The 27,609-nt window shown below is 36.7% G+C and overlaps 1 protein-coding gene across 6 annotated transcripts in view; it reads right to left on the reverse strand.

The window, feature by feature from the left end:
• Positions 1-27,609, reverse strand: part of ETV1 (ETS variant 1) — an 89,768-nt gene that overhangs the window by 39,108 nt on the left and 23,051 nt on the right. For 5 of the 6 annotated variants that reach the window (XM_003782716.2, XM_012812336.2, XM_012812331.2 and 2 more), the window contains 2 exons: positions 3,533-3,662; positions 269-457 (listed from right to left, as the gene is read on the reverse strand). In XM_003782716.2, coding sequence (XP_003782764.1) covers positions 269-457; positions 3,533-3,662 — 319 coding nt within the window. The remainder of the gene's footprint in view (positions 1-268; positions 458-3,532; positions 3,663-27,609) is intronic. The other variant, XM_012812355.1, reaches the window with a different exon arrangement.

Consider the following 27,609-nt stretch of genomic DNA (forward strand, 5'->3'; position numbering starts at 1 on the left):
CAAAAGGGAAATGTTCAAATGTCAGTAGATAGATTAATTTTCCATTTTAGCAACCAATTTAAATGTTTATAAAAGGAATGTTTATAAGTGACCTTCTCCACAAATTATCTGTCCGTATAGATAGAGCAAGCTCTTTCTAAAAATATTTTGCACAGATGTGCAAAATTAATATGGTCACCTTAAATCTACTCTAGGTCTTCTGAATTGGTAATAGGAATTTCGTCCAAGAATGCTGTAACTAGTTTTTGCGAATGGTCTCTGCGATTACCTGTGGTCCATGGGGAAGCTGCTATCTGGTATGGACTGCGATGGGGGGAGGTGAGCGGGGAAGGCCCGCTCAGGTTTCGGAGTGTGAGTTGAGTTTGGAGAGGCATGGTGTAGCGGCGACACTGGAGTACTGGATGGGGTGGGGGGGTTGGAGGGCCTCATTCCCACTTGTGGCTTCTGATCATAGGCACTGCCAAGGGAACAAAAGAAAAGAGAACATCTGTTTCTTTGAAGCAACTAAAAAACAAGTTTCCAATTGAAGGAAAGAAAAAATATTATGTTAAAAAAAAGTTAAAACGTCACGTGTTCTTTAATTCCAGAACATGTAAACTTCAAAATCATCGTACCTTTAAACAGAAAATAGGAAAAAGTAATAAAACTCCTGTAATGGTGTAAATACAAAATGTGTATAATACGTATTCAAACAACTCAGTATAAGGAAAATTTTTCACGGTCAACAAAGGCAAATGGGATTATTTCTATCCTGGATATATCTCTTGAGAAAGATGGATAGATTCTTCTTAAATCATTAGTGCTGCATTATAATTTTTCTATATTACATAAAATTTTATAAGAAGAACTAACATCAGCTTTATAAGATGGAGACAATACCTGGCTTGCCTTTATTTGTGGTGGAATTTTAAGATGACAATGCTTTTACTTTATTTTCATTTTATTATACTGAATAAATGAAGCTTGCCATTAACTTCCTCACATGCAATAATGAAGACAAATGAGGTAAATTAAAATGTCTCTGATATATTTAATTATACTTTCTTGGAGTATAAGAATGAGTACAAAATAATGTTATTAAGAATGAAATCCTTTTAAAGTTTGACTTCCAAACACTCACAATTACAATGAACAAAATGAGTAAGGTTGATTTTATATTATGAATTTAAAGTACATTCCTGTGTGTAGTTTTCAGAAATGTGATTTAATTTCTGTAATTTACAAAATATTTTACTAAAGCCAAATTTTATTTAAATTTCTTAACAGTAGGACATTTCTAGGTTAAAAGGTTATATTTCCTTTTAAAATAAAAAGCACTGGCTCAGCGCCCGTAGCACAGTGCTTATGGCACCAGCCACATACACCTAGGGTGGTGGGTTTGAACCCCAGCCCAGGCCAGTTTAAAAACAAACAAACAAAAAAAAACACAATGACAATTGCAACAAAAAGTAGCTTGGCATTGTGGTGGGCACCTATAGTCCCAGCTACCTGGGAAGCTGAAGCAAGAGTATTGCTTAAGCCCAAGACTTTGAGGTTGCTGTGAGCTATAATGCCACAGCACTAGTAGTGAGGGCGACATAGTGAGACTCTGTCTGAAAAAAAATAAAAAATAAAATAAAAAGCATTCATCAGTATACACTTTTCCATTAAAAGGAAACATTTCTTTTTGAAGTGACATGCAATAATTTATTATGTTATACCATCAATACAAGAGAACTATATCCACATGCCAAAATACTTTACATAAGTAAAAGAATACATGCTGCCTAAGCCTATTCTTGGTTTAAAGCAAGTCAAAAGTATTCATAAAAAGAACCTCAAGTTTGGTTCTACCAATGTTCTTTACCAATACAGCAGAAACTCTGTAAGTTGACCTCCCAAGGGATTGTAACAAACTGGTCAACATATGCAGGTGGTCAACATAGAGAACCAGGCCTGCTACACTGATACATACATGTGGCACAGGGTTCATGTTTGCTCCACGAAAACTAGGTCAATAGAGAGGTGGTCATCTATGGAGGAGCTACTGTATGTCTGAGTAAAAACCCACGTCTCCGTAAAATGGTTCATCTGACTCTTTTCCAGGAATGAAGGAAAAAATCAATGCATTTTCTATCCTATGTATTACAGTTTCCCCCATGAAACGTTGTACTAAATTGTACTGCTTGTATAGAAATGGACCAGAATTATGATATATATCATACATCGATGTGGGAATTATTGGTCCCCCAAAGAAACTCAAAATATTCAGACAATTCCTACACTGTCCATTTATGGATGGCAGATATGTTCTACAAAACAGTGGTGATTGTATAGTCACAAGTCCGATCAATGCTGAAACGCAATAACAATTCTATATGTAAGTGATCCATTGACAAGAAACTCCTCTCTTTCCTATGTATTATCCTGTGGATACATTGTACTTGTAAGAAGAACATGCAAAAATAAAACCAAAATATAAACTTAAACTCGGACTGATCAACACGGTCTTATCTGAACTCAGTAGGCTTTACTAGCTTCTACAAGAGATCTTTGTTAGCAAGTTTTGCAGTTGCTATTGAGCTGACTCATGATTTTAGGCTTTGGTGAAGCTCTTAGAAAAGCAAATACAAAAGTTTGCAAGAACAAATAGTAATAGACTGTCCAGTACTTGGTCAGCCACCAGCGTGGCACCTTCTTCCATCTTACGTGTCTTGGACAAAGAGAGCGTGGGTAGCAAATGTAGGAGGAAACAGAAGACCCCTTAGGAATACAATGTACTATGACCCTGAATTGATGTAACTTATAAAACGGTGCAAATATTTGCCACCAATTTTATAAGTTTTCCAACTAATTCCTGTTAAGAACTAAGTTTCTACTGTAACTGAGAGCAATAATATTTAATAGAGAGAGCCAACTTTTTCTTATGCAATTAAAGGCCAATATGAAAAGTAGCAGCATGCAATTTACTGCAAAGGGTTTTTAATGAACACGTATGTTATCAAATTTTCTAACAAAGGAACAATGTACTTTTACTGCACCACCCTTTGTTATCATCAGAAGAACAACTGGCTTTTTAATAGATAATAGCCTCTGCTAAGCCTTATGAAAGTCTAGTTTTATTGCAATTGTCCATGAACTCATCTTATAGATCATCTGCAAAGCCTGTCAGATAACTAATGTACTGCTTAGACCTGCCAAATGTTTCATTTTTTTTCCCCGACAAACTATCTAAAGTGCATAATGCGTTCATTCTAATGGGACCTTTCAAAAGCTGCTTGTGCCAAATAAGACCCCTTTTCAAACCCAAGATGCATCACTACAGTAGAAAAGTAACTAACGATTAGGAGGAAAATTATTGCTTTAAAATGAGTCTAAAACTGTGTGATTGGATGGTAAATGGTTCTTTGGGGTTCTGCTAAATGCATTACCTAATTAGCTTGTTACATACGAAAAATGTAACTCATACAATATGACTTCAGATTTTATATCATTCTGGACTTTTTGTTTCAATAAAAGCCACATTTTATGCCCATACAGCTGGTTGCTTTACCTGACATTGTACAGGCACTTTTCTCCATAGCTGAATTTAAAGGGCTGTTCTTGACTGCAGGCAGAGCCGAGTTCTGAACATGGACTGTGGGGTTCTTTCTTGATTTTCAGTGGTAGGCCATGAAAAGCCACTAGAAGACAAAACAAAAATACCCACAAAAATTTAGTGCAGTTAGGAATTAAATGTATTAATTCATTTTACGTCTCTTGTTTAAAATGTCACTAACATTTCATATTAACCTTATAGGAATCACATTTGATGCACGTCAGTGGAAGGAAAGGTCCTTGAGAACTTTTGTATACTCTTTTTCTGCTTTGTTGTGTAACGCATGCTTGAATTTTCTTACATTACTTAAATGTAACACGAATGACTTGTAATATGCTCAGCTGATACTAACAATGCTAAAAGCTCAGTTCAAGATAGTAAGTTTTGAAAATGTTTCAGAAAGATTTTCCATAATTAAAGCAGAAAAAATACAACTGATTAACCAAGAACCAAAACTGAAAACCAGATTATTACTTTAAGATTACTGAAAGGAAAATCAGTTATGGTTTAATGGAATGACAACCAGACTGTGATAAATAAAACTCAGGTGCAGATCCAGAGGTAACTGATGATACTTTAAGCAAAAACCTGAACATCTTTGAGGACTGTACTCATCGATAAGATAGAGATTAGGACGGGTATGGGTCATTGTGCCTATAATCCTAACACTTGGGAGGCCAAGGCAGGAGATGCCTTTGACCCTAGGAGTTCAAGACTGATCTCAGCAATATAGCAAGACATTGTCTCTGCAGTAAATAAATAAAAAAGAAATTAGTCGTGCATGGTTCACCCCCGTAATTCCAGCTACACAGGAGGCTGAGGCAGGAGGAGCATTTGAACTAAGGAGTTTAAAGTTGCAGTATGCTATGATGACGCCACTGCACTCTAGCTTGGTGACAGAGTAAGTCCCTGTCTCCAAAATAAATAAATAAATAAATAGGTCCAGCATGGTGGGCCATGCCTATAATCCTAGCACTCTGGGAGGTTGAGGCAGGAAGATTGCAGGAGTTCATGACCAGCTTGAGCAAGCGTGAAACCCTGTCTCTACTAAAAATAGAAAACTTAGCCAGACAATGTGGTGGCTGCCTGTAGCCCTAGCTACTCGGGACTATAGGCTAAGGAAGGACTCAGGACTTTGAGGTTGCTGTGAACTAAGCTGACACCACAGCATTGTAGCCTGGGGCAATAGAGTGAGACTCTGTCTCAAATAAATGAATAGGATAGGATAGGATAGAATAGAATATTTAGAAATTACAGCAGGTGCCTACCTACTTACCAGAACTGTGAAGACGAAACGTGTGAAGGTTGTTTGTCACATGTAATCCACCATAAAACAATTATTAAGTATCAAATGATGTTTGTACTTATTTTTTGTGACTTATGATTATACTGTTGTTCTATTTATTTATGTTTACTATAACACAAAGGTTATATCATAAAATAAGAAGACTAGAAGAAAAATGGGGATTCATAGATTTAAAACTAAGAAATAAATCTCTCTATATTTTTTATTCTTCTATATAAAACTGAAAAAATACATATTCAGAGACCCTATCAGAATAATCAAAGTGTCAATACAAACGGGAAACTGGTAAAAATAAAGGAAAGAAAAATAGGCATAAAGATGGGTTTTGTTTTTATGTCTTTATGTACAAGATCCACAACTGGAACTAATCAGAGATAACCAACAACAAAAAAAGACACACATGCTGGATGTGTGCATACTCCAGCTCCTATAAAAACTGTAATTAAAATACAATATGTGAAGTCTGCATTATATAAAGATATGACAAAAAACTTTGTGATGCCATTCAATCTTGATTATCCCAATACAGTATTATAAATTTGTATTAACTTGAATGTCACATATAATTTTTAATATAAAATTTAATATCGTGAACTCCTAAGCTTCAGGAAAACAAATACTATTTGTTTCTTTATGAACATTATTTTGACAGCAATATTCAAAGGCACCAAGAGCCATATGTAATACCCTCGAAAACAACTTTGCCAAATATGCACATTTTACCTAAATTATCACCTAAAAATACTTAAGTCATAATAGAATAATGATATTGGTTTTTTCTGTTTAAAAGTATTTTCTTAAAGTAATGTTTGTACAATGCTCACTACGCCTATATACAGTAGAAAGAAAAAAGTGGAAACAAACAAGAAATTAAATGTATCCCCACGGCAGGAATGCTCACGTGCATTAACTTTACTCAATCAGGAGTTCAGTATTTACTAAATTCTCATAGAAAGGCTTAAAAATCTCAAGAAATAATTATGAGAAGACATTTAGATTCTTATTTGTACAAACCAACTATAAGAAGACAACTATGCAATAAGTAAGACATCTAACTATAGACCAGGTACTAGAGAGTTTATGAAGTCATTGTTAATTGTGTTGGATGTAATAATGGCTTGATAATGGTACAAAAACAAAAGTTTAATGTTAGAGATTCATGAAGCATTTAAAATCATAAGATGTCTGGAATTTTCTGTGAAATACTCTAAAAAAAAATATGCATGTGGGCAAATGAATCAAATCAGAAAAAAAGGTGGAAAAATGGTAAAAAGTGATTGGAGAGGGACTAGAAAGACAATAACTCAAGTTATAACAGAATGAATACCTAAACAAATAAAAAAACATTAATAATAATAATTTTGCAATACACACAGACATGTGTCTTTTTGTATTTTCAATAATAACTAGACGTTTTCCATGTAGAAATGCCATATAGTTCTGAAGAATTATTTCTAAGTATTTCATATTTTGTGTTGTCATGTTAACTTTAATTATCTAATTGTTAAGGGTATACAACGGATATTTGTATATTGAATTTAAAAAAATAGAATAATGGTAAATATTAAAAAAGAAAAGCTAGAAAAAAAGTGAGTGGACGGGACGTGGGGGTTTATTATATTATATGCTTTACGTTTACCGATGCCCTAAACTTCCAGGATAAAAAGCTCTTAAAATGTAAAACAAACAAAGAACCCACAAAGGATGTAAAGCAGTATTCTATAAGAATATTCTCTTTTTATGTGCTCTGCGTGTCCGCATTCTACATCTCATAGTAACTAGCAACAAATGTGTCCCTGACACAACCTGTGTAATACTTTAACCATGCTTTGTTGTTTTTTTAAACAGATTGTTTTAATTACAGCAGAACCTTTGTAAGTTGACCGCCCAAAGGATTATAACAAACTGGTCAACAAATGGAGGTTTTCAACATAAAGAACTAGGCCTACCATACTGATAAAATATCTGTGGGGCATGTCTGGCCTATGAAAATCAGGTCAACTTAAGGAGGTGGTCAATGTAGGGAGCCGGTTAACTATGAAGGTTCTACTGTCCTTATCACATATTTGGACACATATAACGAAAAGTATTTATCCAAGTTTTAGCACTTTGTATTAAGTATCGGGTTTTACATTTTCCTAAGGAAGAGTAGCAGCAACACATAAGCCATTCAAGTGAAGTAAAAAGTGACATTATACCTGAGTGATCTGACTGAGTTTATATGAATAAAAATTATTAAGACCTTCATAGTTAATAAAATATGCAGTATAAAGCAAAGTTTATACTTATCAAATGTCAGGCATACTATGTATTTGAGACTATTCTGCTTAATATCACTATATTTTAACTCTGGGGACTGTGAAATAGGAAGAGATTTATAAATGGAAAATAATAAGCACTCACCATGAAAGAAAAAAAAAATGAACAAATCAGGCTTCTTCAAAATTAGGAACTACTCTTTTTCCAAAGACACCATTAAAAGAGGACAAAGTCGGTCACAAGCTACAGAAGATGTTTGCAATAGAAGAGTTTGGAAAAGAACTCATGTGTAACACATTAGAATTGCTACAAATCAATAAGACAAATGACCATTTAAAAATGGGCAAAAGCCGTTTACAGGCAGGCTGTTCATAAAAGAGCTTATGCAAACAACAAATGGCAAAACAAAAAAATGAACATCAAAGATACAAATATATGAAAAGGTCTTCAAAATCTTTACTCATCAGGAATTTGCAAATAAAACCATGTGAAATTATCTCCGTATACCCCTGAGGATGATCCAGCTGCAAAAGACTAACATTACCAAGTTTTGGTGAAGACGTAAAGCAATGGGAACTTTATACATGTTGATGAGAATATGAATAATTATATCCACTTTGGAAAACTTTTTGGCAACATCTACTAAAGCAACATAAGTCTACCCTACGATCTATTAGTTACACCTTTCGGTATATATCCGAGAAAAAGGTGTGCATATGTTCACCCAAATGGGTGAGAGTGTTCAAAGCAAAAACAGGAAAAACTCAAGTATTCATCAGTGGGAGAATAAACAAACGATGGTATATGCAGATAATGGAGTGAATAAATTAAAGGAATAACAAGGGCCAAATTACCTACTGATGCACACAAAAATATCTAGGATCTCACAGGTACGAAGTTGAGTAAAAGAAGCCAAGCACAAAAAAGTATGCAGTGCAAGATTTTCAAGAACAGACAAAATTAACTGAGTGAAAGAATCTCCTTCTGTTGGTAGATGGGAGTGTTAGTGAGTAGGAAAAGCAACAGTAACCGTCTAGTGCTGGAAACGTTTTATGTCTGCTCTAGGTGGTGGTTCTACGGATATATACTTATGTAAAATTCATCAAGCCGTGCAGTTCAGATTTTTGCATTATAATGAATGTATATAATAAAAAAGTTAAAAAAAATCTGAGAGGCATCAGTGAAATCTAGACAAGTTAAGATATCTGAAAATTCTGGTCAAGCACAGACATCTGAGAATGTGCTTCAACGTCACAGGGGAAATTATTTAGGGGACAAAAAAATTTAGTTTATTGCAGGACAAAGTGCTATCAGAGTTAACTCCTAAACACAAGATCCCCAAACCCAGCTCACCATCCAATTCCCCAAGGAGCTTCTGAAAAAACATGGATGTCCAGACCCATTTGTTACTGGTTGAATTATGGCCCCCTCACAATTCCTATGATGACGTTCCTGTACAGGCACCTTGGCATCTGACCTTAGGTGGAAGATTTGTTAAATCAACATAGGTCATTAAGTTGGGTACCAATTTGATATGATTGGTGCCCTGATTAAAAGTGGAAATTTGAAGATAGAGACATGCACCCAGGGAGAATGTCATGGGAAGATGAAGTCAGAGATAAGGGTAAAGCTTCTATAAGCCAAGCGATGTTGCTGACTACCAGAAAACTCCCAGAATTCTGGGGAGAGACAGGGAATAGATTTTCTCACGAGGCCCTCAGAACACTGCTGGCACCCCACTGTGTGCTTCCAGCCTCCAGAATGATCAGACAAAAAATTTCAGCTTTCTAAGCCACCCACTTTGTGGTACTTTGTTACAGCAGCCCTAACAAACTAAGATATCATTTGCAGAAATGCTGATTTATTAAGGACTCATGAGGATTCCACAGCATGTGACAATTTCTATGTGATTCTCACACTTGGGCAAATTTTGAGTCCATTGTGATGCTTGGGTTTGGCAATACCTGGATCCAGTGTTTTCGAGTACACCCAGTACTTGAAAGACTTCTTTAAAAACACCTACCAATGCCATCTTTTTGCCTAAAAGATTTCTTTAAAAATATCTAACAACATCATCTTTTTGTCATCTTAGATGCCAACACCCGAGTATCTTCGAGCAGTACAGAGCGCCCCTGCTCTCTCTATAACATGTTCAATGTGTGTGGCCCTCTTATTCATGATGAGCTCTCGAAAGCGATGTTTTTCTAATCACAAGCCAAATATGTCATCTAATGGATCTAAGTTGGCAAGGATTTTTTATTATTATTATTATTTGCTGCATGTAAGAAAAAGAGAGAAAGCCAACCAAAAAATCTTCAACTTTTCACACAAGAACCACAGGCTACATTTGGGATTGTCCTCATTTTAACTTTCTTCCTAGACATTCTATTTTAAAAAAAAATGACTTTTCCTTTTTAATCTTAAATAAGGGGAGCGTAGAGATCCCCTTGGAAAGGGCTGAGTTGAAAGCATGTTGGGTATTTCATCTCCGGGCTGAGACTCTGAGTCTACTAACAGGCGGTTTTCCAGTTCATTGGCACAGGCACAAGCGAAAGCAGCACATTCATTTTGTGCAATTTGCTTTACCTTCCCACATGGAGTTGGTGCATGTAAAAGGCTGTTAAGTACTAAATTATTCCTTATCAAATCACCATCATCTGGAGTCATGATCAACACTAATTAAATTACTTTCGCTGAACACGGCTCCAGCCTGCTGCCGAGGCTGCTAGGTACATTTCATTTCACTTACAGTACAGTCTTTGCTGGGTCTGGAACAGAGAACTACAGGCATCTGCATTGTTTGTAGTTTTAATTAAAGTGAATTTTTCCTTCTTCAAGTGTATCAGATCAAGTGAGTTAACTCCTTCATTTCATTTGCAAAGAAGTGATAGCTCAAAACGTTATTATATCCCCAATCCCTCACTTCATACCGTTCAGATAAATGATCTATGAAATATGCTGTCTTCCTTGAGCATTCCTTAAACACATTTTCCATGGAAACTTTTATGATCCACAACTCCTCCAGACAATCAGACGTGGGGGAGGAGAGGCAGAAAGCACACTCAAGAGATGTGCCTTGCATTTTTTCTTTGATGGAAATTTGACCTTTAAAACCACATCTTAAGGCTGACTAATGATGACTGAGTTCTTCTAATGGTTAAATTTAAGAGTTCCAAAATACCAGGACTTTAAAAAAATGCACTTACAAAATAAACTTAACCACCACTTAATTCAAAAGTTTACTTGAGGTTATGGTATTCACCCTGAAGTGTCTGTAAAATTAGTAACTGTTTTCATTTTAGAACGACGAACTAGGACAGATCATCTTGCTTCCATTTTTTTGCCACCTACATTTTAGAAAAGGGGACACAGTCTTGTCATCATCATTCTACTAGACCGTGGAAATGTCCTTAGCTTTCCAAGAGCAATAATACTTATATACAAAGACTTCTTTGTTGGAGGGTAGATATAGAATATAAAGTCACAAGTGAATACCTGAAACATAGACAAAGATAATGAATGTAAAATTTGCTCATAGGGGAATAATTTCCCAACAATCATGACAGTGGAGCATTATTTGTGTCCTTAAATTAAAAACAGATTGATTCTGTTTATTATTATAATTTTTTTTTTTCAGTTTTTGGCCAGGGCTGGGTTTGAACCTGCCACCTCTGGCATATGGGGCTAGTGCCTTCCTCCTTTGAGCCACAGGCACCGCCCAATCCTGTTTATTATGAATATAACTGACAGGATAATGTTAGTCCAGAGAATGAACAATGAAATCTATATGCCACCTATGTTTTTGTTTCTATTTCTACAGAGAAGATTATGATAGCTTGTAAATTTTAAAAATATGTTTAACGGTAGGTGCCACCTGAACAAACTCTGGTTGAGTTTGAAATCCTAACAAAAAACACTAACTATGATGCTTTTTTTCAATAAACACTCTCAAATTTACACAGTATCTTAAAGTTTTTGAAGAGTCATTACACAGTCTTTTGATCCTCACCATTCAAAACAAGAACATATTTTATTATTCCCATTTTACAGATTTTTTTTAATGGCATAAAGAAGGGAGGGGTCATGTCTAACTACAGACCTAACACACAATTATAACAGTTGATGAATTAGAGCCCTGAGCATGTGGTTGTACGTAACTCTTGAACCAATGAGCATATAATTCAAATTTATTTACCTACACACACTGATGATTTCCTTCATGCATAAGCACTATTATACCATTTGTCAAATATTTCTTCATCTATTCATTCCTTCAGGAATTAATTCATTGATTTTTTCATTAATTTATCTGTCCGCCCAGATCCTGAGAGTGAGGGAATGTGGAAGATGAACAGCAAGACACAGTACTTGCCATCCAGGCTCATCCAAGGCCACTCAGGGCTTTACTTAGGCTTTTTAAAATTCCCTAATAAACATACTGGCCAGTACTTGTAAGGTTTGATTCATTCTAGTGTGTCAAACACGTGTATTTGTATCCATGACCTTAATACTACATTCTTAGCACCTGCCTCTAAGCAAAGACTCTTCTCAGAGCATGGGTGCCTGCTTTTAGGCATTCTGCTTTCTTTCAATTTATTAGTGTGACCACAGGCATTTAAACAGTCACACTACTCATACTCCACTAAAGGAAAAATGTTGCTATCCAATATCCAAAGCTTCCCCTACACACTGAGAGCCAAAATGTCACAAGTGAGGGAAAGGCCTCCTGTATGTGGACCACGAATATAATAAACACAGTGAGAGGCTCTCTTGTCTCTGAACTTTCATTCTGGTTCCTCCCAACTCTCATCATAAGAGCGAAATAGAGTAGCAATTTCTGTTAGTATAATACAAAACAATTGCCCTGGGAGGAGAAACACAAAACGTTTTTAATTCTTCTCTAAAGAGAACCATGTCCTTGAATCATAGCTATAGTTCTGGAGGAAACCTAGCTAGGAATAGAGAGCCTTGATAGAGTCTCACTTTAATGTTGAGATTTGGGGGCTGTTCAAAAATTCCGTTCAGAATAATCTTCTGTGTGTTATTCTAGAGCAAGGGCCGGCAAATGACAGCCCATGTACCAAATCCAAACTACCAACTGTTTTTGTAAATGAAGTTTTAGCAGGACATTGGCTCAGCCATTCATTTAGGTATAATCTCGGGTTACTGTGAGCTACAAGGGCCAAACCAAGTCCTGCCATAAGGAAATGTCCTGCCATGTTTACCTAAGTCTCATAACACATAAAATATTTATCATCTGAGCTTTTAGAAAGAAAAATGTATTGCTGTCTGCTCCAGAATACAGTCTATAATGACAAAAAGGAAAAAGAAAATATGAAAGAACCTGGATGAAACACTGACATTTGTAAGAGACAGCTAAACTCGTCAACAAAGGATGCTTCATTTTAATCTTTTAACTCTTATTTCCTCGGCCTCTCAAAACCAAACGTGTTCTGCCTTCTGCAGCCAATTCTACAAGCGTATGTATGAACTAGCTAATAAAAAATGAGACAGAATTAAGACTCTGAAAATCTACAAAAGTATGTGCTCTGAGAAATTCCAAGGCATTTACTCAGGCCAGAGTGATGTATAACACCGAGAATTTTTTTTTTTTTTTTTTTTTTTTGCAGTTTCTGGCAGGGGCTGGGTTTGAACCCACTGAACCCACCACCTCTGGCATATGGGGCTGGCACCCTACCCTTTTGAGCCACAGGTGCCACACACACTGGGAATTTTTAATACCTGTCTAAAAACTATAACTAAGATCGTGAAAATAAATCAGGCTTGGGACACCACAGTGCTTAGAAAAAAATACAAAAATTTCACTTGGCTACAGCTGCAATTTAAAAAAAAAAAAATCCCTGTTAAAAGGTAAAGAAAGGTAAATGGTGTACATAAATTAGATTATTTAAGACCAGATATCAGCATGCCATGAAAAATGCATGGAGCCTTTTATACAAATACATGTAGTTAGGAATACACTCAGTAGATGAAAAGCATTCACTGTAAGTTAATACCACTTCAATTTCAGGCGATAAATGGATGGCAGTGACCTCAATTAGTGCTCAGTTAAATACCAGAAGCAAAGGGGAAGGCGTGGATACAAATAAAGACCACAGTGTCACATGCTTTGTGAATCTATCTTCCAAGATACAGAAAAGCAGAGGGCACTTCAGCTGCATCTGAGCCTCTCCAATGTCCTTTCTACTACATCTACCTCTTCCCAGCCCTCCTCCTCCTCACCGTGTACACACACCACCCGCACACACACACACACCGACATCCATTAACAAAGGGCCGAATCTCAGCCATCAGCAGAGTGCCTTTATGGGGCCATTAAACCATTTCTCTTGTTTACAGTGCCTGAAGAAAGATGTGAATTATGTCTGTGACAAAACAAGTGATAACATTTCTAAACTGCTATCAAAATGCAAAGTGAAACACATTTAAGGACAGGGACCCTGATTCGAGTTTTCATGATTTCCCATTATTTGCAGCACCCGAAAATACATTCACCTATAATATTTCTGAGACAGGAATTTAGACCATAGCATAGCAAGTCGGTATTTATTTTTCCCTTAAATAATATTCTTTAAGCAAAGCAGCTATTAAAAAAATAAATAAAAGACACTACTACGTTTTTAAAGAAATCGTATCAGTTCACAGAGATCCCACACCTAGCGTGCCCACGGAAGTTATTTTGGCAACACGTGAAGATGTCAGTTAGTCGTAATGAAAAGACAGGCAAGGTAGGCTCTGGCCCCTCGCTGACTGGCCCTAATGTCTGAATGGAAGCAGACATTAGATTGGGTCGTGTTTTCGGGCCTGAGCCCGTGTTTGTTTTAGCTTCAGAAACCTTTGCACTGAAGGATCCTCAGTGGGAGCGCAATGTGTAAAGCAGATGAAGTGGAGCTGCTTCTCTGGAGGAAGGCGAAGGCATCGGATGTTCCCACCTGCTCCCTGAAGGAGACTCTTAGCACTTGCAAGGGGCGTGCAGAAAAGTTGAAAAACCAGGACCGAGTGGCAGAGAAGAGACTCGTTTCTCAGAAGAGAATGTAGAGAGATTTTTTTCTGAGCATGGGGAGTGAATACCAAACTCTTATCAGCCCCAGTCTTTGCACACTGTTGCAAGGATTCCTAGGTGCTCTTGCTATTCAAGGGGTGTCCTTGAATAAAGGAGGGCCTGCAGTTTTTAAAAAGTCCAGACGTTTCTGCAGGTCTGGAAAACAGTGCTGAGGACAGAGCTGAAAGCAGAAGCGGAGATGATGCTGACGGCTCCCGCAGCGCCACGAGGCAAAAGCAGACTGAAATTCAAGTTTTTCTCAAGCGGAACACCAAGGTGACATCTCACCAGACAGATGAGAAGGGGGAAGTGTTGTGGGTTTGGGTCTGTCTGTCCTCTCTTCTAAGAATAGCAGGAATACCCAGATGTGGCCAAATCGCACTCTCTACAGGTCACTTTCCTTCCACCCCAAGGATCTAAATCAGAGGCCCCCAACATTTCTGTTCAGTTCACACAATATTTTCAAATAATTTCCATTATCCGTGAGCACTTAACCATCAGCTTCAAAGTCTTTTTTTCTGATTTAAAAACCCAAAGTTCTGGCTTCACTAGCAAAAACAAACAAACAAAAACCGAAATTCAGTAACAATGGGTCCACTTTCCAGCCAGAAACACAAGTCAGCAGCTGGGGGAGCCACTATCAGCTGCCCCTTTGGCCTGGACCTGTGTTCTCCTATCTGCCACAGTCCCCACTGTCCCCACCAACCGCTCCCCATGTCATCTGCGCTAAGTTCACTTCACTCACTTATCCATTTGGCATATGAGCATCCCACCCCTTATCTAACACATAGTTAAGAACTCACCAGTGACTGCGTGTCCACGTGTGGATGAGAATGTGCACGTCACTCTCACACACATGCATCACCTCTAGTTGGCAAAAACAAATACTAAAAAACTCATGTCACACTCATGGGTCAGATCTTCAAGTACTGAATCTCAGGCAATAAGGCAGAGTGACAAAGTTAGCAGGTACTTAAATACGTCCTGTTACAAATACGCTGCTGTCACGTGCAAGCTATAAAGCCGGGTGAACCACTTCACCGCTCTGTGCTTTGGTGTCTCCAGGTATAAAGCGGGATGATAACGGCACTTGCCTGGTGGAGTTGCTGAGAGGGTTAGAGGAGGCTCCACGTGTGAAGAGTACAGTGAGCTGGTGGTGTTGTTATTACTCAGACACAGAGCCACCAGGCACTACAGCATTACAGCGGGAAGAGAAAGCACAGAAGGCCCAAACATACAGAAGCAGAACTGTTAAGACGTAGAGACTGAATCTTAGTTTTGCCGCTCACTAACTAACCTGTGAGCTAGGTGATGTCTCCGTTACTCCGTTTCGCCCTTTGTATATTCAGATTATCACAGACTGTTCTCATGGGATGTATGTAAGAATTTAATGAGATAATACATACAAGAACTTACAACAGTGCCAGGCACACGTGGTAAGGAACCCAGTAAATGTTTATTAGTACTGTTATTACTCCAAGCACTGTTTTATAAAGACTGCACGACTTACAGTAGAACAAAAGCGTCTAGCCCTCGGATGTGACTGCCCGACTTTTTTTCGATTTCATCTGTTTCCAATTTCTCCTTGTATCAGACAACTACACACTAACAGCAAAAAAAAAAAAAATTAAACATGGAGTCAAACTCACTTGGGTGAGGTATCCTGACTGAAGGCAAAAGCAAACAGTATGACCTGACAGAATGAGCTTAGGAGTCAAGTAATCTACTGGCTGTGTGACATGGGGCAAACGGTGAGACCTCTCTGGGCTTCTGTTCCTGATCTGCAAACTGAAAGCATTAGACCAAGTGATCTTTTTTAATAGCTCTAAAATGCAATGCCTGGATATAAGTACCTGCTTATTGATGTAAGAGAGAAGAGAAAGATGATAAAGATCTGATGCCAGAATTCAGGGCATTTAACATTCTCAGGCCACTTAGTAATAGGGGCAGAGAGTGTTACACGCCTCAGTGATAACTGACGGCATTATCGCATTTTAGCAAAGGCTAATAACTGACATCCGTTATGATGACCCTTAATCACCATGAGAAAGCAACATTGGGGATGAAAACGGTATTTAAGACAGGAGGGCAAAGAATGCACATTAGAAAGAGGCACATGTAAGACAGTTAACACTGTAAAAACCTGATGCTTTAAAATCTGATTACACAGACCATCTATTTTTCAGTGGATGTGGGCAGTTGAGGTGTTCTTATATCAGGAAAACAAAATGCAGAATCAAAGGCAAAGTTAGATTCTTAATTTTCAAAGCGTCACAATCATTGTTAATTGAAAAACAGACAAATGCAGAAACGTGTTGATTCATTCCTCTGAATTTTAAAGCTCAAACTTCATATAATGGTACTTCAGCTTTAGTTGTATAAATGATCCTGATCTTCGCGGTCTAACTGCCAGGAGAAAGAGCCCTGTGAGGAAACTGGTTCTTCCATCTGGAAAAGGATAAGAACAGGGAAAGGAAGATCTAATGTATGAACAATCCAAATCTAATCAGTTTTGCATTTTGCATTGGCTTCAAATCAGATCTTCCTACCCCTACTGGTCCAGTAGATGGAAAGCAGCACGACACTTTTTTTTTTTGGAAACAAATGCTGCACAGTGAGCCCAAACATACAGAACTTCACATCCAACTGGCAGGAACGAAACTGAGCAAGCTGCAGCTATTTGAGAAACAGATCTAATACACTGAAGTGAAGTTCCTGAATCGAGGTGCCCATCCAAATCCTCACCTCTCAAACCTGCTCTACTTAATCCACCACCTAATTATGACCTTTATGGATATGGAAAACATCTCTGCTACAGAACTTGTCCACTCAGCCTTCAGATGAATACTCTTTAAGCCCTGCAAAGTTTTAAAAATAAAGATTACTTCTCTGTCTAATAATTCTGCAGTTTCACTCAAATAATGGGCAACGTGTAGTTGGAAAAGACTGGGCAGGGTCTGCTATTCCCAGCTGAGCAGGGCCTGGAAGATCCCAGTGCTTCCTGGGGTTTCTCAGGCCAGTGTGAAGTTCTGAGGAATGTCACAGCAGATGGGCCCACAGAATGCCCAGACTCCAAAGGTGCTCTGCCCTGGCCACTGAGTGGCAGTGAAGACAGGTTCCTCCCCCAAGAACACGTAAAAGGTGGACTTCCTTCCACTGTGAATCCCCCGCCTCCTCTGGCATGCCAGAACAAACCCCAGAGTGCTGTTCTCTGTAGATGATGGTATAAATCTGTAATAAACAGCTAAGGAAAGAGTACTAGATACATCCTTTGATCCAGTGCTACAGAAAAAGAAAAGCAGACCATAAAACAGGGAACAGTGGACGCAGGCAGTAGCATCAAGAGAGATCTTTTTTTTTTTTTTGAGACAGAGTCTCACTCAGTACCCTGTGTAGAGTGCCATGGCATCATGGCTCAAAGCAACCTCAAACTCTTGAGCTCATGTGATCCTCTTGTCTCAGCCTCCTATGTAGCTGGGATTGCAGAAGCCTGCCACCACACCCAGGTAGTTTTTCTATTTTTAGTAGAGATGGGGTCTTGCTCTTGCTCAGGCTGGTCTTGAACTCCCAAGCTCATGCAATCCACCTGCCTCGGTCTCCCTGAGTGCGAGGATTACAGGCGTCAGCCATCACGCCCAGCCTTAAAGATATCTTTTTTAAAAGTGATAAATGTGATCTTCGATTTTCCTTTTTTCATTAAATCACAAACAGAAGCTCCAACCTAAAATTTTACATTAATCACTTTAACTATGGGCTGGAGGAACATATGAAACAAAATTAAGATAATATTGCATTGCCACAGAAGACAACCAATTACTAATATACCTGTTATTGCTTTGGCATAATAATTACTGGAAAGGTGTTTCTAAGATATGTAAGTTTTATTCGCTAAGAATAAGTAGTGAAATCAATACATGATGAAATAAAATATAACCCAACCATTTTCTCCAACAGTATTTTAAATGTAATAAAATTAGTAATTAGTGATGCAAACACTTGCTTAAATGAGTTTATTACCTGGGCCTTTAGGACTAAAGCAGTTTAATTTCAAATTTAGAATTCCTCTCACACACATTAGCATGATTTACATTTCTCCAAATAAGACCAGAGGTAAGAGAAATAGTGCGTGGCGAATGGAGTGGGGAAGACCACCACCAAGGCAACTAAGCTCAAAATCTATACACTACACTCATGAGGGCAGCAAAATTCCATTATTACTCCATTTCTTCCCGGGTTTGTGTACTACCTGTTTTAATATTTACCCCCTAGGAAGGATCTTTCAACATCAATTTGGTGAAACTTGACTGCTTGAAAAATTCTATTTTCTTTTGAGTTACTGAATCTTCACTTCTGATTTATAATTTCACAGTTTTCTTCCAGTCAGTACGTGAAAAGAACCTGTAATCTGCATGGTTTGAAAGTGACCACTTTAGCACATAAATGACATGTTAGGTAAGTGGGTAGCAACCTCAACTTCTTCAAGTACACCTGCAGCTTTCTGAGGTCACCCTACTGAAGACAGGATTGAGATCAGTTCAGATGCTCCTAGTCACTTGGCTCCTTGTTTAAAAAAAAAAGAAAAGAAAGAAAGAAAGAAAGAAAGAAAGAAAGAAAGAAAGAAAGAAAGAAAGAAAGAAAGAAAGAAAGAAAGAAAGAAAGATAGATCAGTAGACAATCAAAGCTGAAAATATGTTCTGAATACCAGAGCTAGGAAAGTTTGCCCAAAAAAGAAAGCCAGCTGGCTAGGACCAAAAAAAGTACCTTTCAGTAAATGCCAATAAAACTTTACAGGCTGCCAAAATAACAAAGATATAGTAATTACAAAGGAAACTTTGCAATTTGCCTGACAATAAACACCTTCTTAAAAAGAAATTATCTGTCACCTGGCCTCAGTTGTTACAGCTGTTAATACTAGCTGGGGTAAATCCTGTGAACACATCTTAACTAATTTGGCACAAAAGTTTTATAATTTCTACCCCAAATGAATTTGGAAACTGTCCTTTAAAAATTCCTTGTAATATCTAACTTAAAGTAGATTAGAGGAGTTTCTAGGAGGAATCGCCACTCTTAAGGAAAAGCTTCGACCCAAAGTATATTTCACCTATCTTAAAAAATTTTCATTTACCTTTATCAAATCAAGACTCCCCCAAAAGGAAAAGGAGATGTATGAGATACAAAAATAAATACTATGATGGGGGACACATTTTTCAACCAATCAAGCCCTTGCGTCATTTCTTTATAATAAACATTAACTTAAAAAGTTACAGGACAAGCGTGACGACATCTGAATGATGAATTATAAGGATGTCTACAGACATAAACCCAACCTTCCCCAATAAAAAAGAAACAAAATAAGCCATGTACTGATAAAGGAAACCAGGTAAGAAAGCCTTAGATAGACTTAACCATGGCCATGAAATAATCAGTGAGAGATACTTTGTAAGAGATCTAGATTGTACTTTGCAGGTAGTGTAGAAAGCGAATGTACAAATCAATGAATACACAGATCATATTTTCTTAGTTAACGCATATAATCCCAAGAAAAATATTATTAAAATGAAGAATTTTGTAATTATGTTAGCCTTATGTCAATAATTTTTGCGATTTCTTAAAAAATGTTTTTTTCTATTAGACGTGTCTAATTTTTAATTGGAATTCAGTAGGGGTAACCAGTCCCAACAAACCAAGCCACATTACAGCATTCCATAAGGAGTTAGGAGAATACTCCTATCCACTTTCAGAGTCTTTAGAATGAGAAGTTATTGAGAAGTACTCTAATTATGGATATACAGCTTGTTAAATCTGACTTAAATACCCTGTAGGCAATTTATATAAACATGTATTTATACAAAGTTACAATCATATTTGACTTGGTTGATATGATATATTGATGAACAGAAGTTATAGTAGCTGTAAAATCTAGTATTATACAACTATTCATTAATACACTTATAACCTAAAAAATTTTCTTAATTTACACTTTGGATTACATTTAATTTTGGATTATTTAGTAATCCAGAAAGGCTTCTTAAATACAGAGAGTGCCAAAAAAATGTATACACATTTTAAGAAAGAAAAACACTATATTAAAATCGTAGCACTAATATATACCGATAACAAAATATGAATACAAGTCAAGTTTGACTTCTGTAATTACCAGAGGTGCTCAAAGCGGGTACTATCAGCATCCAGACACTTCTAAGTAGGGCTAACAAAAAGTGTATAGATAGACAATCTCTCTTAAAATGTGCATACATTTTTTGGGCATCCCATATTAGGTAGACAACTATCCTTAAATTTTTATTACACTTCATAGAGTAGTTGATGTAACTTCTCAGCTGCTAGTTCAAAGGATTTCTGTTTCTTTTTTATGGGCGTTGGAGTCTCCCTGTTACACCATTATACTAGTGCATCCCCACATTACGGGGAAAAAACTCTGCATAATAAGATCATTCTGCTCCTTCAAGAACCCAGCTCTGTCTGATAGAAACTAAGATATCTCACTTGTTACTAAATTGTATTCCATAGCAATAGTGTCATGGCAACTTTCCAATGTATATTCTTTACTTTGACTTGCTAACTGCAGATAAGGGAAAATTAGATTACCACATTAAGCATAAAATGTCGAGTATAACTAGGTAGCAATGGTGTACAGGTGTTATTGGAAACAGAAAATCGCAGCATGGAGGCCATAATATTTGAACATTACAAATCTTTTTATTTCTATCTTGGGCAGAGCATTTTGTAGTAACATCTAAATGATCAAATCATACTAATCCTTGCACAAGGCAAATCTTTTTGTTATCCACAATATAGGGGTCACCAAATGGGAAGTAAGTTCTGCATTTGATTTTATTGTCACATAGATTTCCCTTAAATAAGGATCAGTTACTAATGCCTGGGGTTTTTTAACATTTTAAATAGACTAGAAGGAAAACTGTCAAATGTTAAAAGAAATTTAAAATGTGGTCACTCTTCAGTAAGGCAGGTCTCTATCTTAAAGGACATGGTTTATCCAAACACTCAAGTATTCTAATCGTTAACTGCCTTTTTTTAAACCCTTAAAATTATAAGGTATACACTGGTATGTCAAACGAAGGCACTTATTCAAATGTAACCATTTGAGACTTTTAGATGTCAGCACCATGTCCATTTGAATACACAGATATTATAACATTTGCTATAGAGAACAGATTATTTATAGGGATGATCATTTTTATATAAAGGTGATCAAAGAGGGTACCAGACAATGAAGAGTTGTTTGGCAGCACAATGGAATGCAGAAAGCTCAAGTGTAGAATGCATTTCTTTTTTACACTTCTCTTTTGTTTGATTCTCTGAATTATAATCTAATTCTTTAGAACACTAAGTCCTGCCAACATGTCTGCTGTAACTCCAGGTGTAAGGTGCATCAAATACTGTAGCCAGCTGATATATTCAGCAGCTTATATTAGCACTTAAACACACAAAGAAGATTTATACAGCCCTCCTTGGTAAATAATAGTTCCAAGAAGCTAGAAAAATATGAAGATGAAAGAACATTCTGCTCTCCTTCCAAGTGTGCAAATAGAAAAGCTGAGTTGGGGAGAAACACATGGATACCACCTGCAAAACAATCGTCTGATCACAAGCATGACAGGCCTGGTTTGCGTTCTCCTCCTCATCCCTTTGAAGTAAATAGGAGCTTTGTAAATTCAGGGTGTGCATAGGGAAAAAATTAAGTCAGATAAAGCCTGATTCTCCACTTCCCGTATGGTCCATGGGTAAATTCTTAGCCAGGGCACATTTCTTCAAATTACTATATAAGATTCCACTGAAATAATTATTAAATTTCTGATATATATGCATGATTTAACAAGTGCAAGGTGGAACAATTAAGTTCACGAACTTATCCTAGAATGAGTGCTATATACCTCATTGCTGAATATTATTCTGTCACCTTCAAAGTACTCTCCTTGGTCATCTGGTGACCATAGTGGTGCTCACTCAGCAATGAAGTACGTAGCACTTTTTCTAGGATGAATTCTCAAATTTAATTTTAGATCAACAACGGCTCGGATGGCCATTCCAGAGAAAAAGAGTTCCAAAATTGCTCTGAAGGGTGGACTAGGCACTGGTGTCAGAACATAGCTTCCCCAGGGGAAGACTTCACAGGGGACTATAGTGACATTCAGCAATGAGGTAAATAGCATCTTGTCTAGGATGAGTTCACAAACTTAATTGTCAGAGACTTCACACTTATTTCATAGGTGGTTAAGTACAAGTGTGCCTACATGCTAAAATCCATTTACAGAAAAATAATATATTGTACTCTTTTTCTCACTATTTTCTCCTTCCCAATAACATCACATCTAATTTCACTCTTAGAAATTTCTAAGCTGGGGTGGCGCCTGTGGCTCAAACCCAGCCCTGGCCAAAAACTGCAAAAAAAAAAAGAAATTTCTAAGCTGGCTTATTTCTTCTTCAGATAAACCTCAAATATATCCAATTGATTTTTACTAACTTGTATAATTTGACTCACTTTGACCTACCAAACATTGTCCCCACTGCTACCTAACGCACCTCTCTGTATTTAAACACTGCTCCATTCTCTCTGAAGAACAGAAAATGCTTGTTACTACTTTAAAGTAATTATCCAACCTAATAGGCCTTCTCTTTTTATCACTGAGCAAATCGTACAAACCTTGAAAAGCCAACTGACCTGTAGTAAACACAGAGATATTAAAATTATAGGTACCAAGAAAGATCTTGGCATGATAATTACGTGAATAATTTATATAATTTCTAAAATGAAATGATCCTCAAATTAAAGCCCTGCCTTAAAAATGGTTCATTCTGTATAACTATTTTGTTCAATGGAGAGCCATGAATACATTATTTAGAGCCCTAGACATAAACAACCCACTACACAAACTAGAGAAAGTCCAGAACTGCCCACAAATTTATAATGTATATGCTGTTACATCTGTAATATTTCCTCCTTTTGAGCCGGTAATAGAGCACCATGAAAGTAGGCTAATAGTCACTATTTTGAAAAACAATCTATAAGGAATAACTATATCTTTTCTGGAAAGATACACCACCAGCACACCAGGAACAAATCACAAACCAAACTCTTTCATTGCTAAATCAATCAATGCAATCATCATAAATTATTTTTAACTGTATTATTGACATTACTATTCCAAATCTTCTTTACTGTTACTATAGCATATAAAAGCCTCTGGCTTTAAAACAGTATGTGTATTAATACATATTGATATTGTCTTACTTCCATAGAGCTAGTGAGCTATTCAATGTCATGTTACCAATTTCTTGACATAAAATATTTCACTTAATCATTACATCAACCCATTGACTTTCTCTCTTATTTACACAGCTCCAAAAAGTAATTCGCTTAAAATCACAAAAATGGTACTGAGGAAAGTGAGATCCCATCTCTACTAAAAATAGAAAAACTGAAGCAAGGGGATCACTTCAGCCCAAGAGTTGGAGGTTGCTATGAGCTATGATGCCAGGACACTCTATCCAGGGTGGCAGCTTGAGAGTCTTTCTCAAAAAAAAAAAAAAACACAAAAACAGCAAATCGTAAAACTAGATTAAAGGCCTTGTGAGCTAATAGCTGCTTCAAGATCTTCACTTCAGTGCTTAATCCTCTTGTAAGGCTACTTCCCCCATTTGGGAGAAGAAACATCTACAATCTATTTTTCTTAAATTTAACATGCAGAATACAATTATTGAAACTCTTCAATTTTAATTTGTTTTGTTGTGGTTTTTGATTTTCCTTGGAAGCTGAAAATATAAGAATCTGTTACATATAATAATGATAACGCTAACACTTGTGAAATACTTTGTGACAAACACATCTGGTCTTGTAGAGGCCCAGCCACTACCTAATAATTAATTCACTGGAGAAGTAGCTCTTTTATAAGGATGATCTGTGGTCATTCACAATTTAAGCAGCCAATTACTTTTAAATGGGCTTCAAGAGGGCCATATCTACAGCCAAATGCCACTTCATTGCAAGTAGTGTTACAGCAAGGGTCCCGTGGATTCATTTTTATTATTTAAATACAGATGATCATAAAATTAGCACCCTTCTAATGTAGTTCTCATCTTGATTATTGCTATTTAAGTAGTGAAATTTTTTCTTCAGGCTGAGTGAACACTATAATTATTATTGCTTTGTATTGTAAAGGTTGCATCTTAATTGAAAAATCAACACTTTTTTCCTTTTCAATGAATACATCAACTTCAAAATCAACTAAAACATTGAAGATGCAAGTAATTTTGCTAGACCCACAAATTAGAGTGTCCTTGATCAACCAGTATTCATAACCCATAATCTTAAACATAAGATGTTAACTGATCTTATAACTGGGCCGGTATTAAAACTATCAGAATGTATCTAGCTCAGCTCTCAGTTTGGAAATCCCTATGGTCAGAGAGGCAGTAGGACTGAACAAACAACAGTTCAGAGTTCCTTTTGGCAATATCCCTATACTTATGCATTGAACTATTTAGTGAGATAGGTCTGTAAAAGTTCAAGATGCTCTTATGTTATAGTATGTGTACATCTTAGAAGTTGGGAGGTGCAGACACAATTTCTAAGCATGAAAAAATAAAACAAAAACTGATCAGAAAAGAATGCTCTTATGTGAAATATACAAACTGTCATTCATATTATATCTATATATTTTTGTATCTATAGAATAAAACCTTATATAGTCTTTTGTATGTGCCAAATAATTATTCATATATTCCATAAAATCACATGTTATGCAAACGTACACAAATATATACTCATTTGGTACTCAAGTCACTTTAAGGGAAGATAATATTATTATCCCCTTTTTGTGCAAGAGTAAACTGAGGCACAGTGATCTTAAGTTGTTTGTGCAACCTGATAAATAGAGATTTGACCTCAAGTAGCATAGGTCCAATATCCTGCTGTTATACAGTATGCTGTACTCAGTACAGGTTATTATCCAACCTTAGCATTTATGATTATCAATACTATCAGTATCATGAATGAAAATTAAAAACTAGTTTCAGAAAAAATTTCAAATGCAATGTTCAATTAATTTCAGCAAATATTAGCAAATGTTTCTGGCCTAATTATGTGTTGCCCAAAGATAAACAGTGTCCAAACCAAAATATAAAAATTGTCTTTTGGGAGCATCATTATTTTGTTAAGCAAACGTTCAGGATTCCTGAAGCTGAAGACTGTGTATACATAGGAGTTAACCACACTTCTGCCATTCAAAGCATGGAGGTGAAGATTTTCATAGAGTTAACAGGGAACTGAGGGGAACTACTCCACCCCTGCTTTCCATATATGCATTATGTTATAAATTCAAAGAATCCTATAAATAAGAAACATTTGTGTTAGGTCTTCCATTTTCTTTTATTGCGTTACACAAGCATACATTTTACATATGTAGGCATACATGTGGCAAAGATACTTATCACACATATTTTATTCTCTTGTATATTCACGGCAATTTCATGAATGACAAGCTAGCACATTTTACTGGAATGTGTGCAAGAGAGAATGCTACAGAATAAGCCCCGGAGTAAGCCCACTCAATACCTACGGGATTTGGGGAAACATACTAAACCTACATGAGCCCTGTCCACTCGAGTTCCACCCCAGGGTCATTGTGAGAAGCGAATGGGATGTGGGACGTGAACATGGTCAATGCATTCTAAAATCCAAAGCAAATACAAAAGATTAGTGTTATTGCCAGGATGGTACTTGTTATTCAGGCCACAGGACCTAGCACAGTGCTGCACAATGCCTAGACTGAGACTGTTTATTGGTTTAACTTAGATTTCATAATGAAAAAAAAGCCATGATAGGAATTTAACCCAAAGGACAAGCTGCATTTTACCAAAATAAAGACGCCAATCTTAAGAGTCTATAATTACTATGAAAACAGGAGGCTATCTTTTCTAATTCTTTAATCACATCATTCATTTCTATGTTCCTATGTTTTTAATCACCACAATTTTACATAGGGACTTAGGAGGCATTTAAATACCAACCAACAAAAACAGGACATATACAAGGAGAGAGCAATTTACTGATGATCAGAATTTGATAAAAAATAAGAAAAGTAAAAATATACTATTTTACATAAAATTTCTAAGTGCAGGTGTGCTTATTCATACATCCCACAAATAATGCTCACGTCCACCTGACACGGAGACCTACGCATAAGAGCATAGGTCCGTATGTTCCACAAGCCCGTTATCTGAACCTTCAGAAATTGCCCTTTAAAAGCCAAGGGCCTAAATTTTCACTTTGATCAATGGGACAGCTTTATCACAAGATGGGATGGCTGAAGTTTATTGATTAGCTGATAACCTTCTAATGCACCAGCCTTTAATCTGCAATAAAACAGTGAATGAAAATAGAGCTTTCAGAAAGGAAAATAGGGTTTGATTATCCTTAAAGAAAACAAGAACCCAGAGTGTCACGGGAAGGCAAAAGCAACCAGAAAAACAGAGCAGTGACATCCAGTTATTTGGCTTGCTCTACGGACCCTTGAGTTAAGACAACTGCATCACCTGACATTCTGCCCCAGCGCCAAAGACCGGCCAGTCAAATCAAATCAACATAATAAGGCTGTTGTGTCCCTGAGAACAGAGAAAAACAACCTTGAATAGCAGTAAAAGTTCACTTCACAGCATGACCACCTTTTCAAAGGGAAAGTGAACACCAGGAGCCTCGCTTCAGTGTTATCCATACATCCTGATAGGAAGAGGCCATTTTTAACCGGGTCCTGTAGCCTTGACAGTATTTGACAGAACTTTTGCTGGAAAATCAGTAGCTGGAAGGAATTCCAAGAAAAGCATTTCACGGGTTAGGACTTACTGTCAGTGTTGAAAACTTAAGGTGGAAAGGCAAATAGAGTATATCTTTCTAAGCAAAATGCACCCAGAATTCTGTACTGGCTTATAGACTCTGATGATAATTCATGTGAAAAATCTTAACAGGAAACTGACAATGACATGTGTAGATACACTAAACATTGATAAAGTAGATAAACAAAACTTGGCACAAAAGTCATTGAATGTATCCGTCCATCCAATAAATATATATTTATGCTAGTGAGGTAGCAGAGTTTAAAAGTATCTTTTTTTTAGACAAGAAAATGAATGCAAAAATTATTTCTTATTCAAGTGTCACTAATCGAGAACTTGAAAAGGAAAAAAGTATCAGGTTCATATTTTTCTTATTTGGTATTTGCCCAACATCCAACAAAAACCCTACAATCTTTCTTTTAAAAACAGAAAACCCAATAACTGTTGTGGATTTCCGTTTTTCATCTTTAAATTAAAGCTGGTGATATCATTAATCCATGATATCTTTTTAAAGGGCAGCTTTGGGATTTCCAT

This window comes from Otolemur garnettii, unplaced genomic scaffold (genome assembly GCF_000181295.1).
Source record: "Otolemur garnettii isolate 467f Iridium unplaced genomic scaffold, OtoGar3 scaffold00005, whole genome shotgun sequence".
Lineage (NCBI taxonomy): Eukaryota > Metazoa > Chordata > Mammalia > Primates > Galagidae > Otolemur > Otolemur garnettii.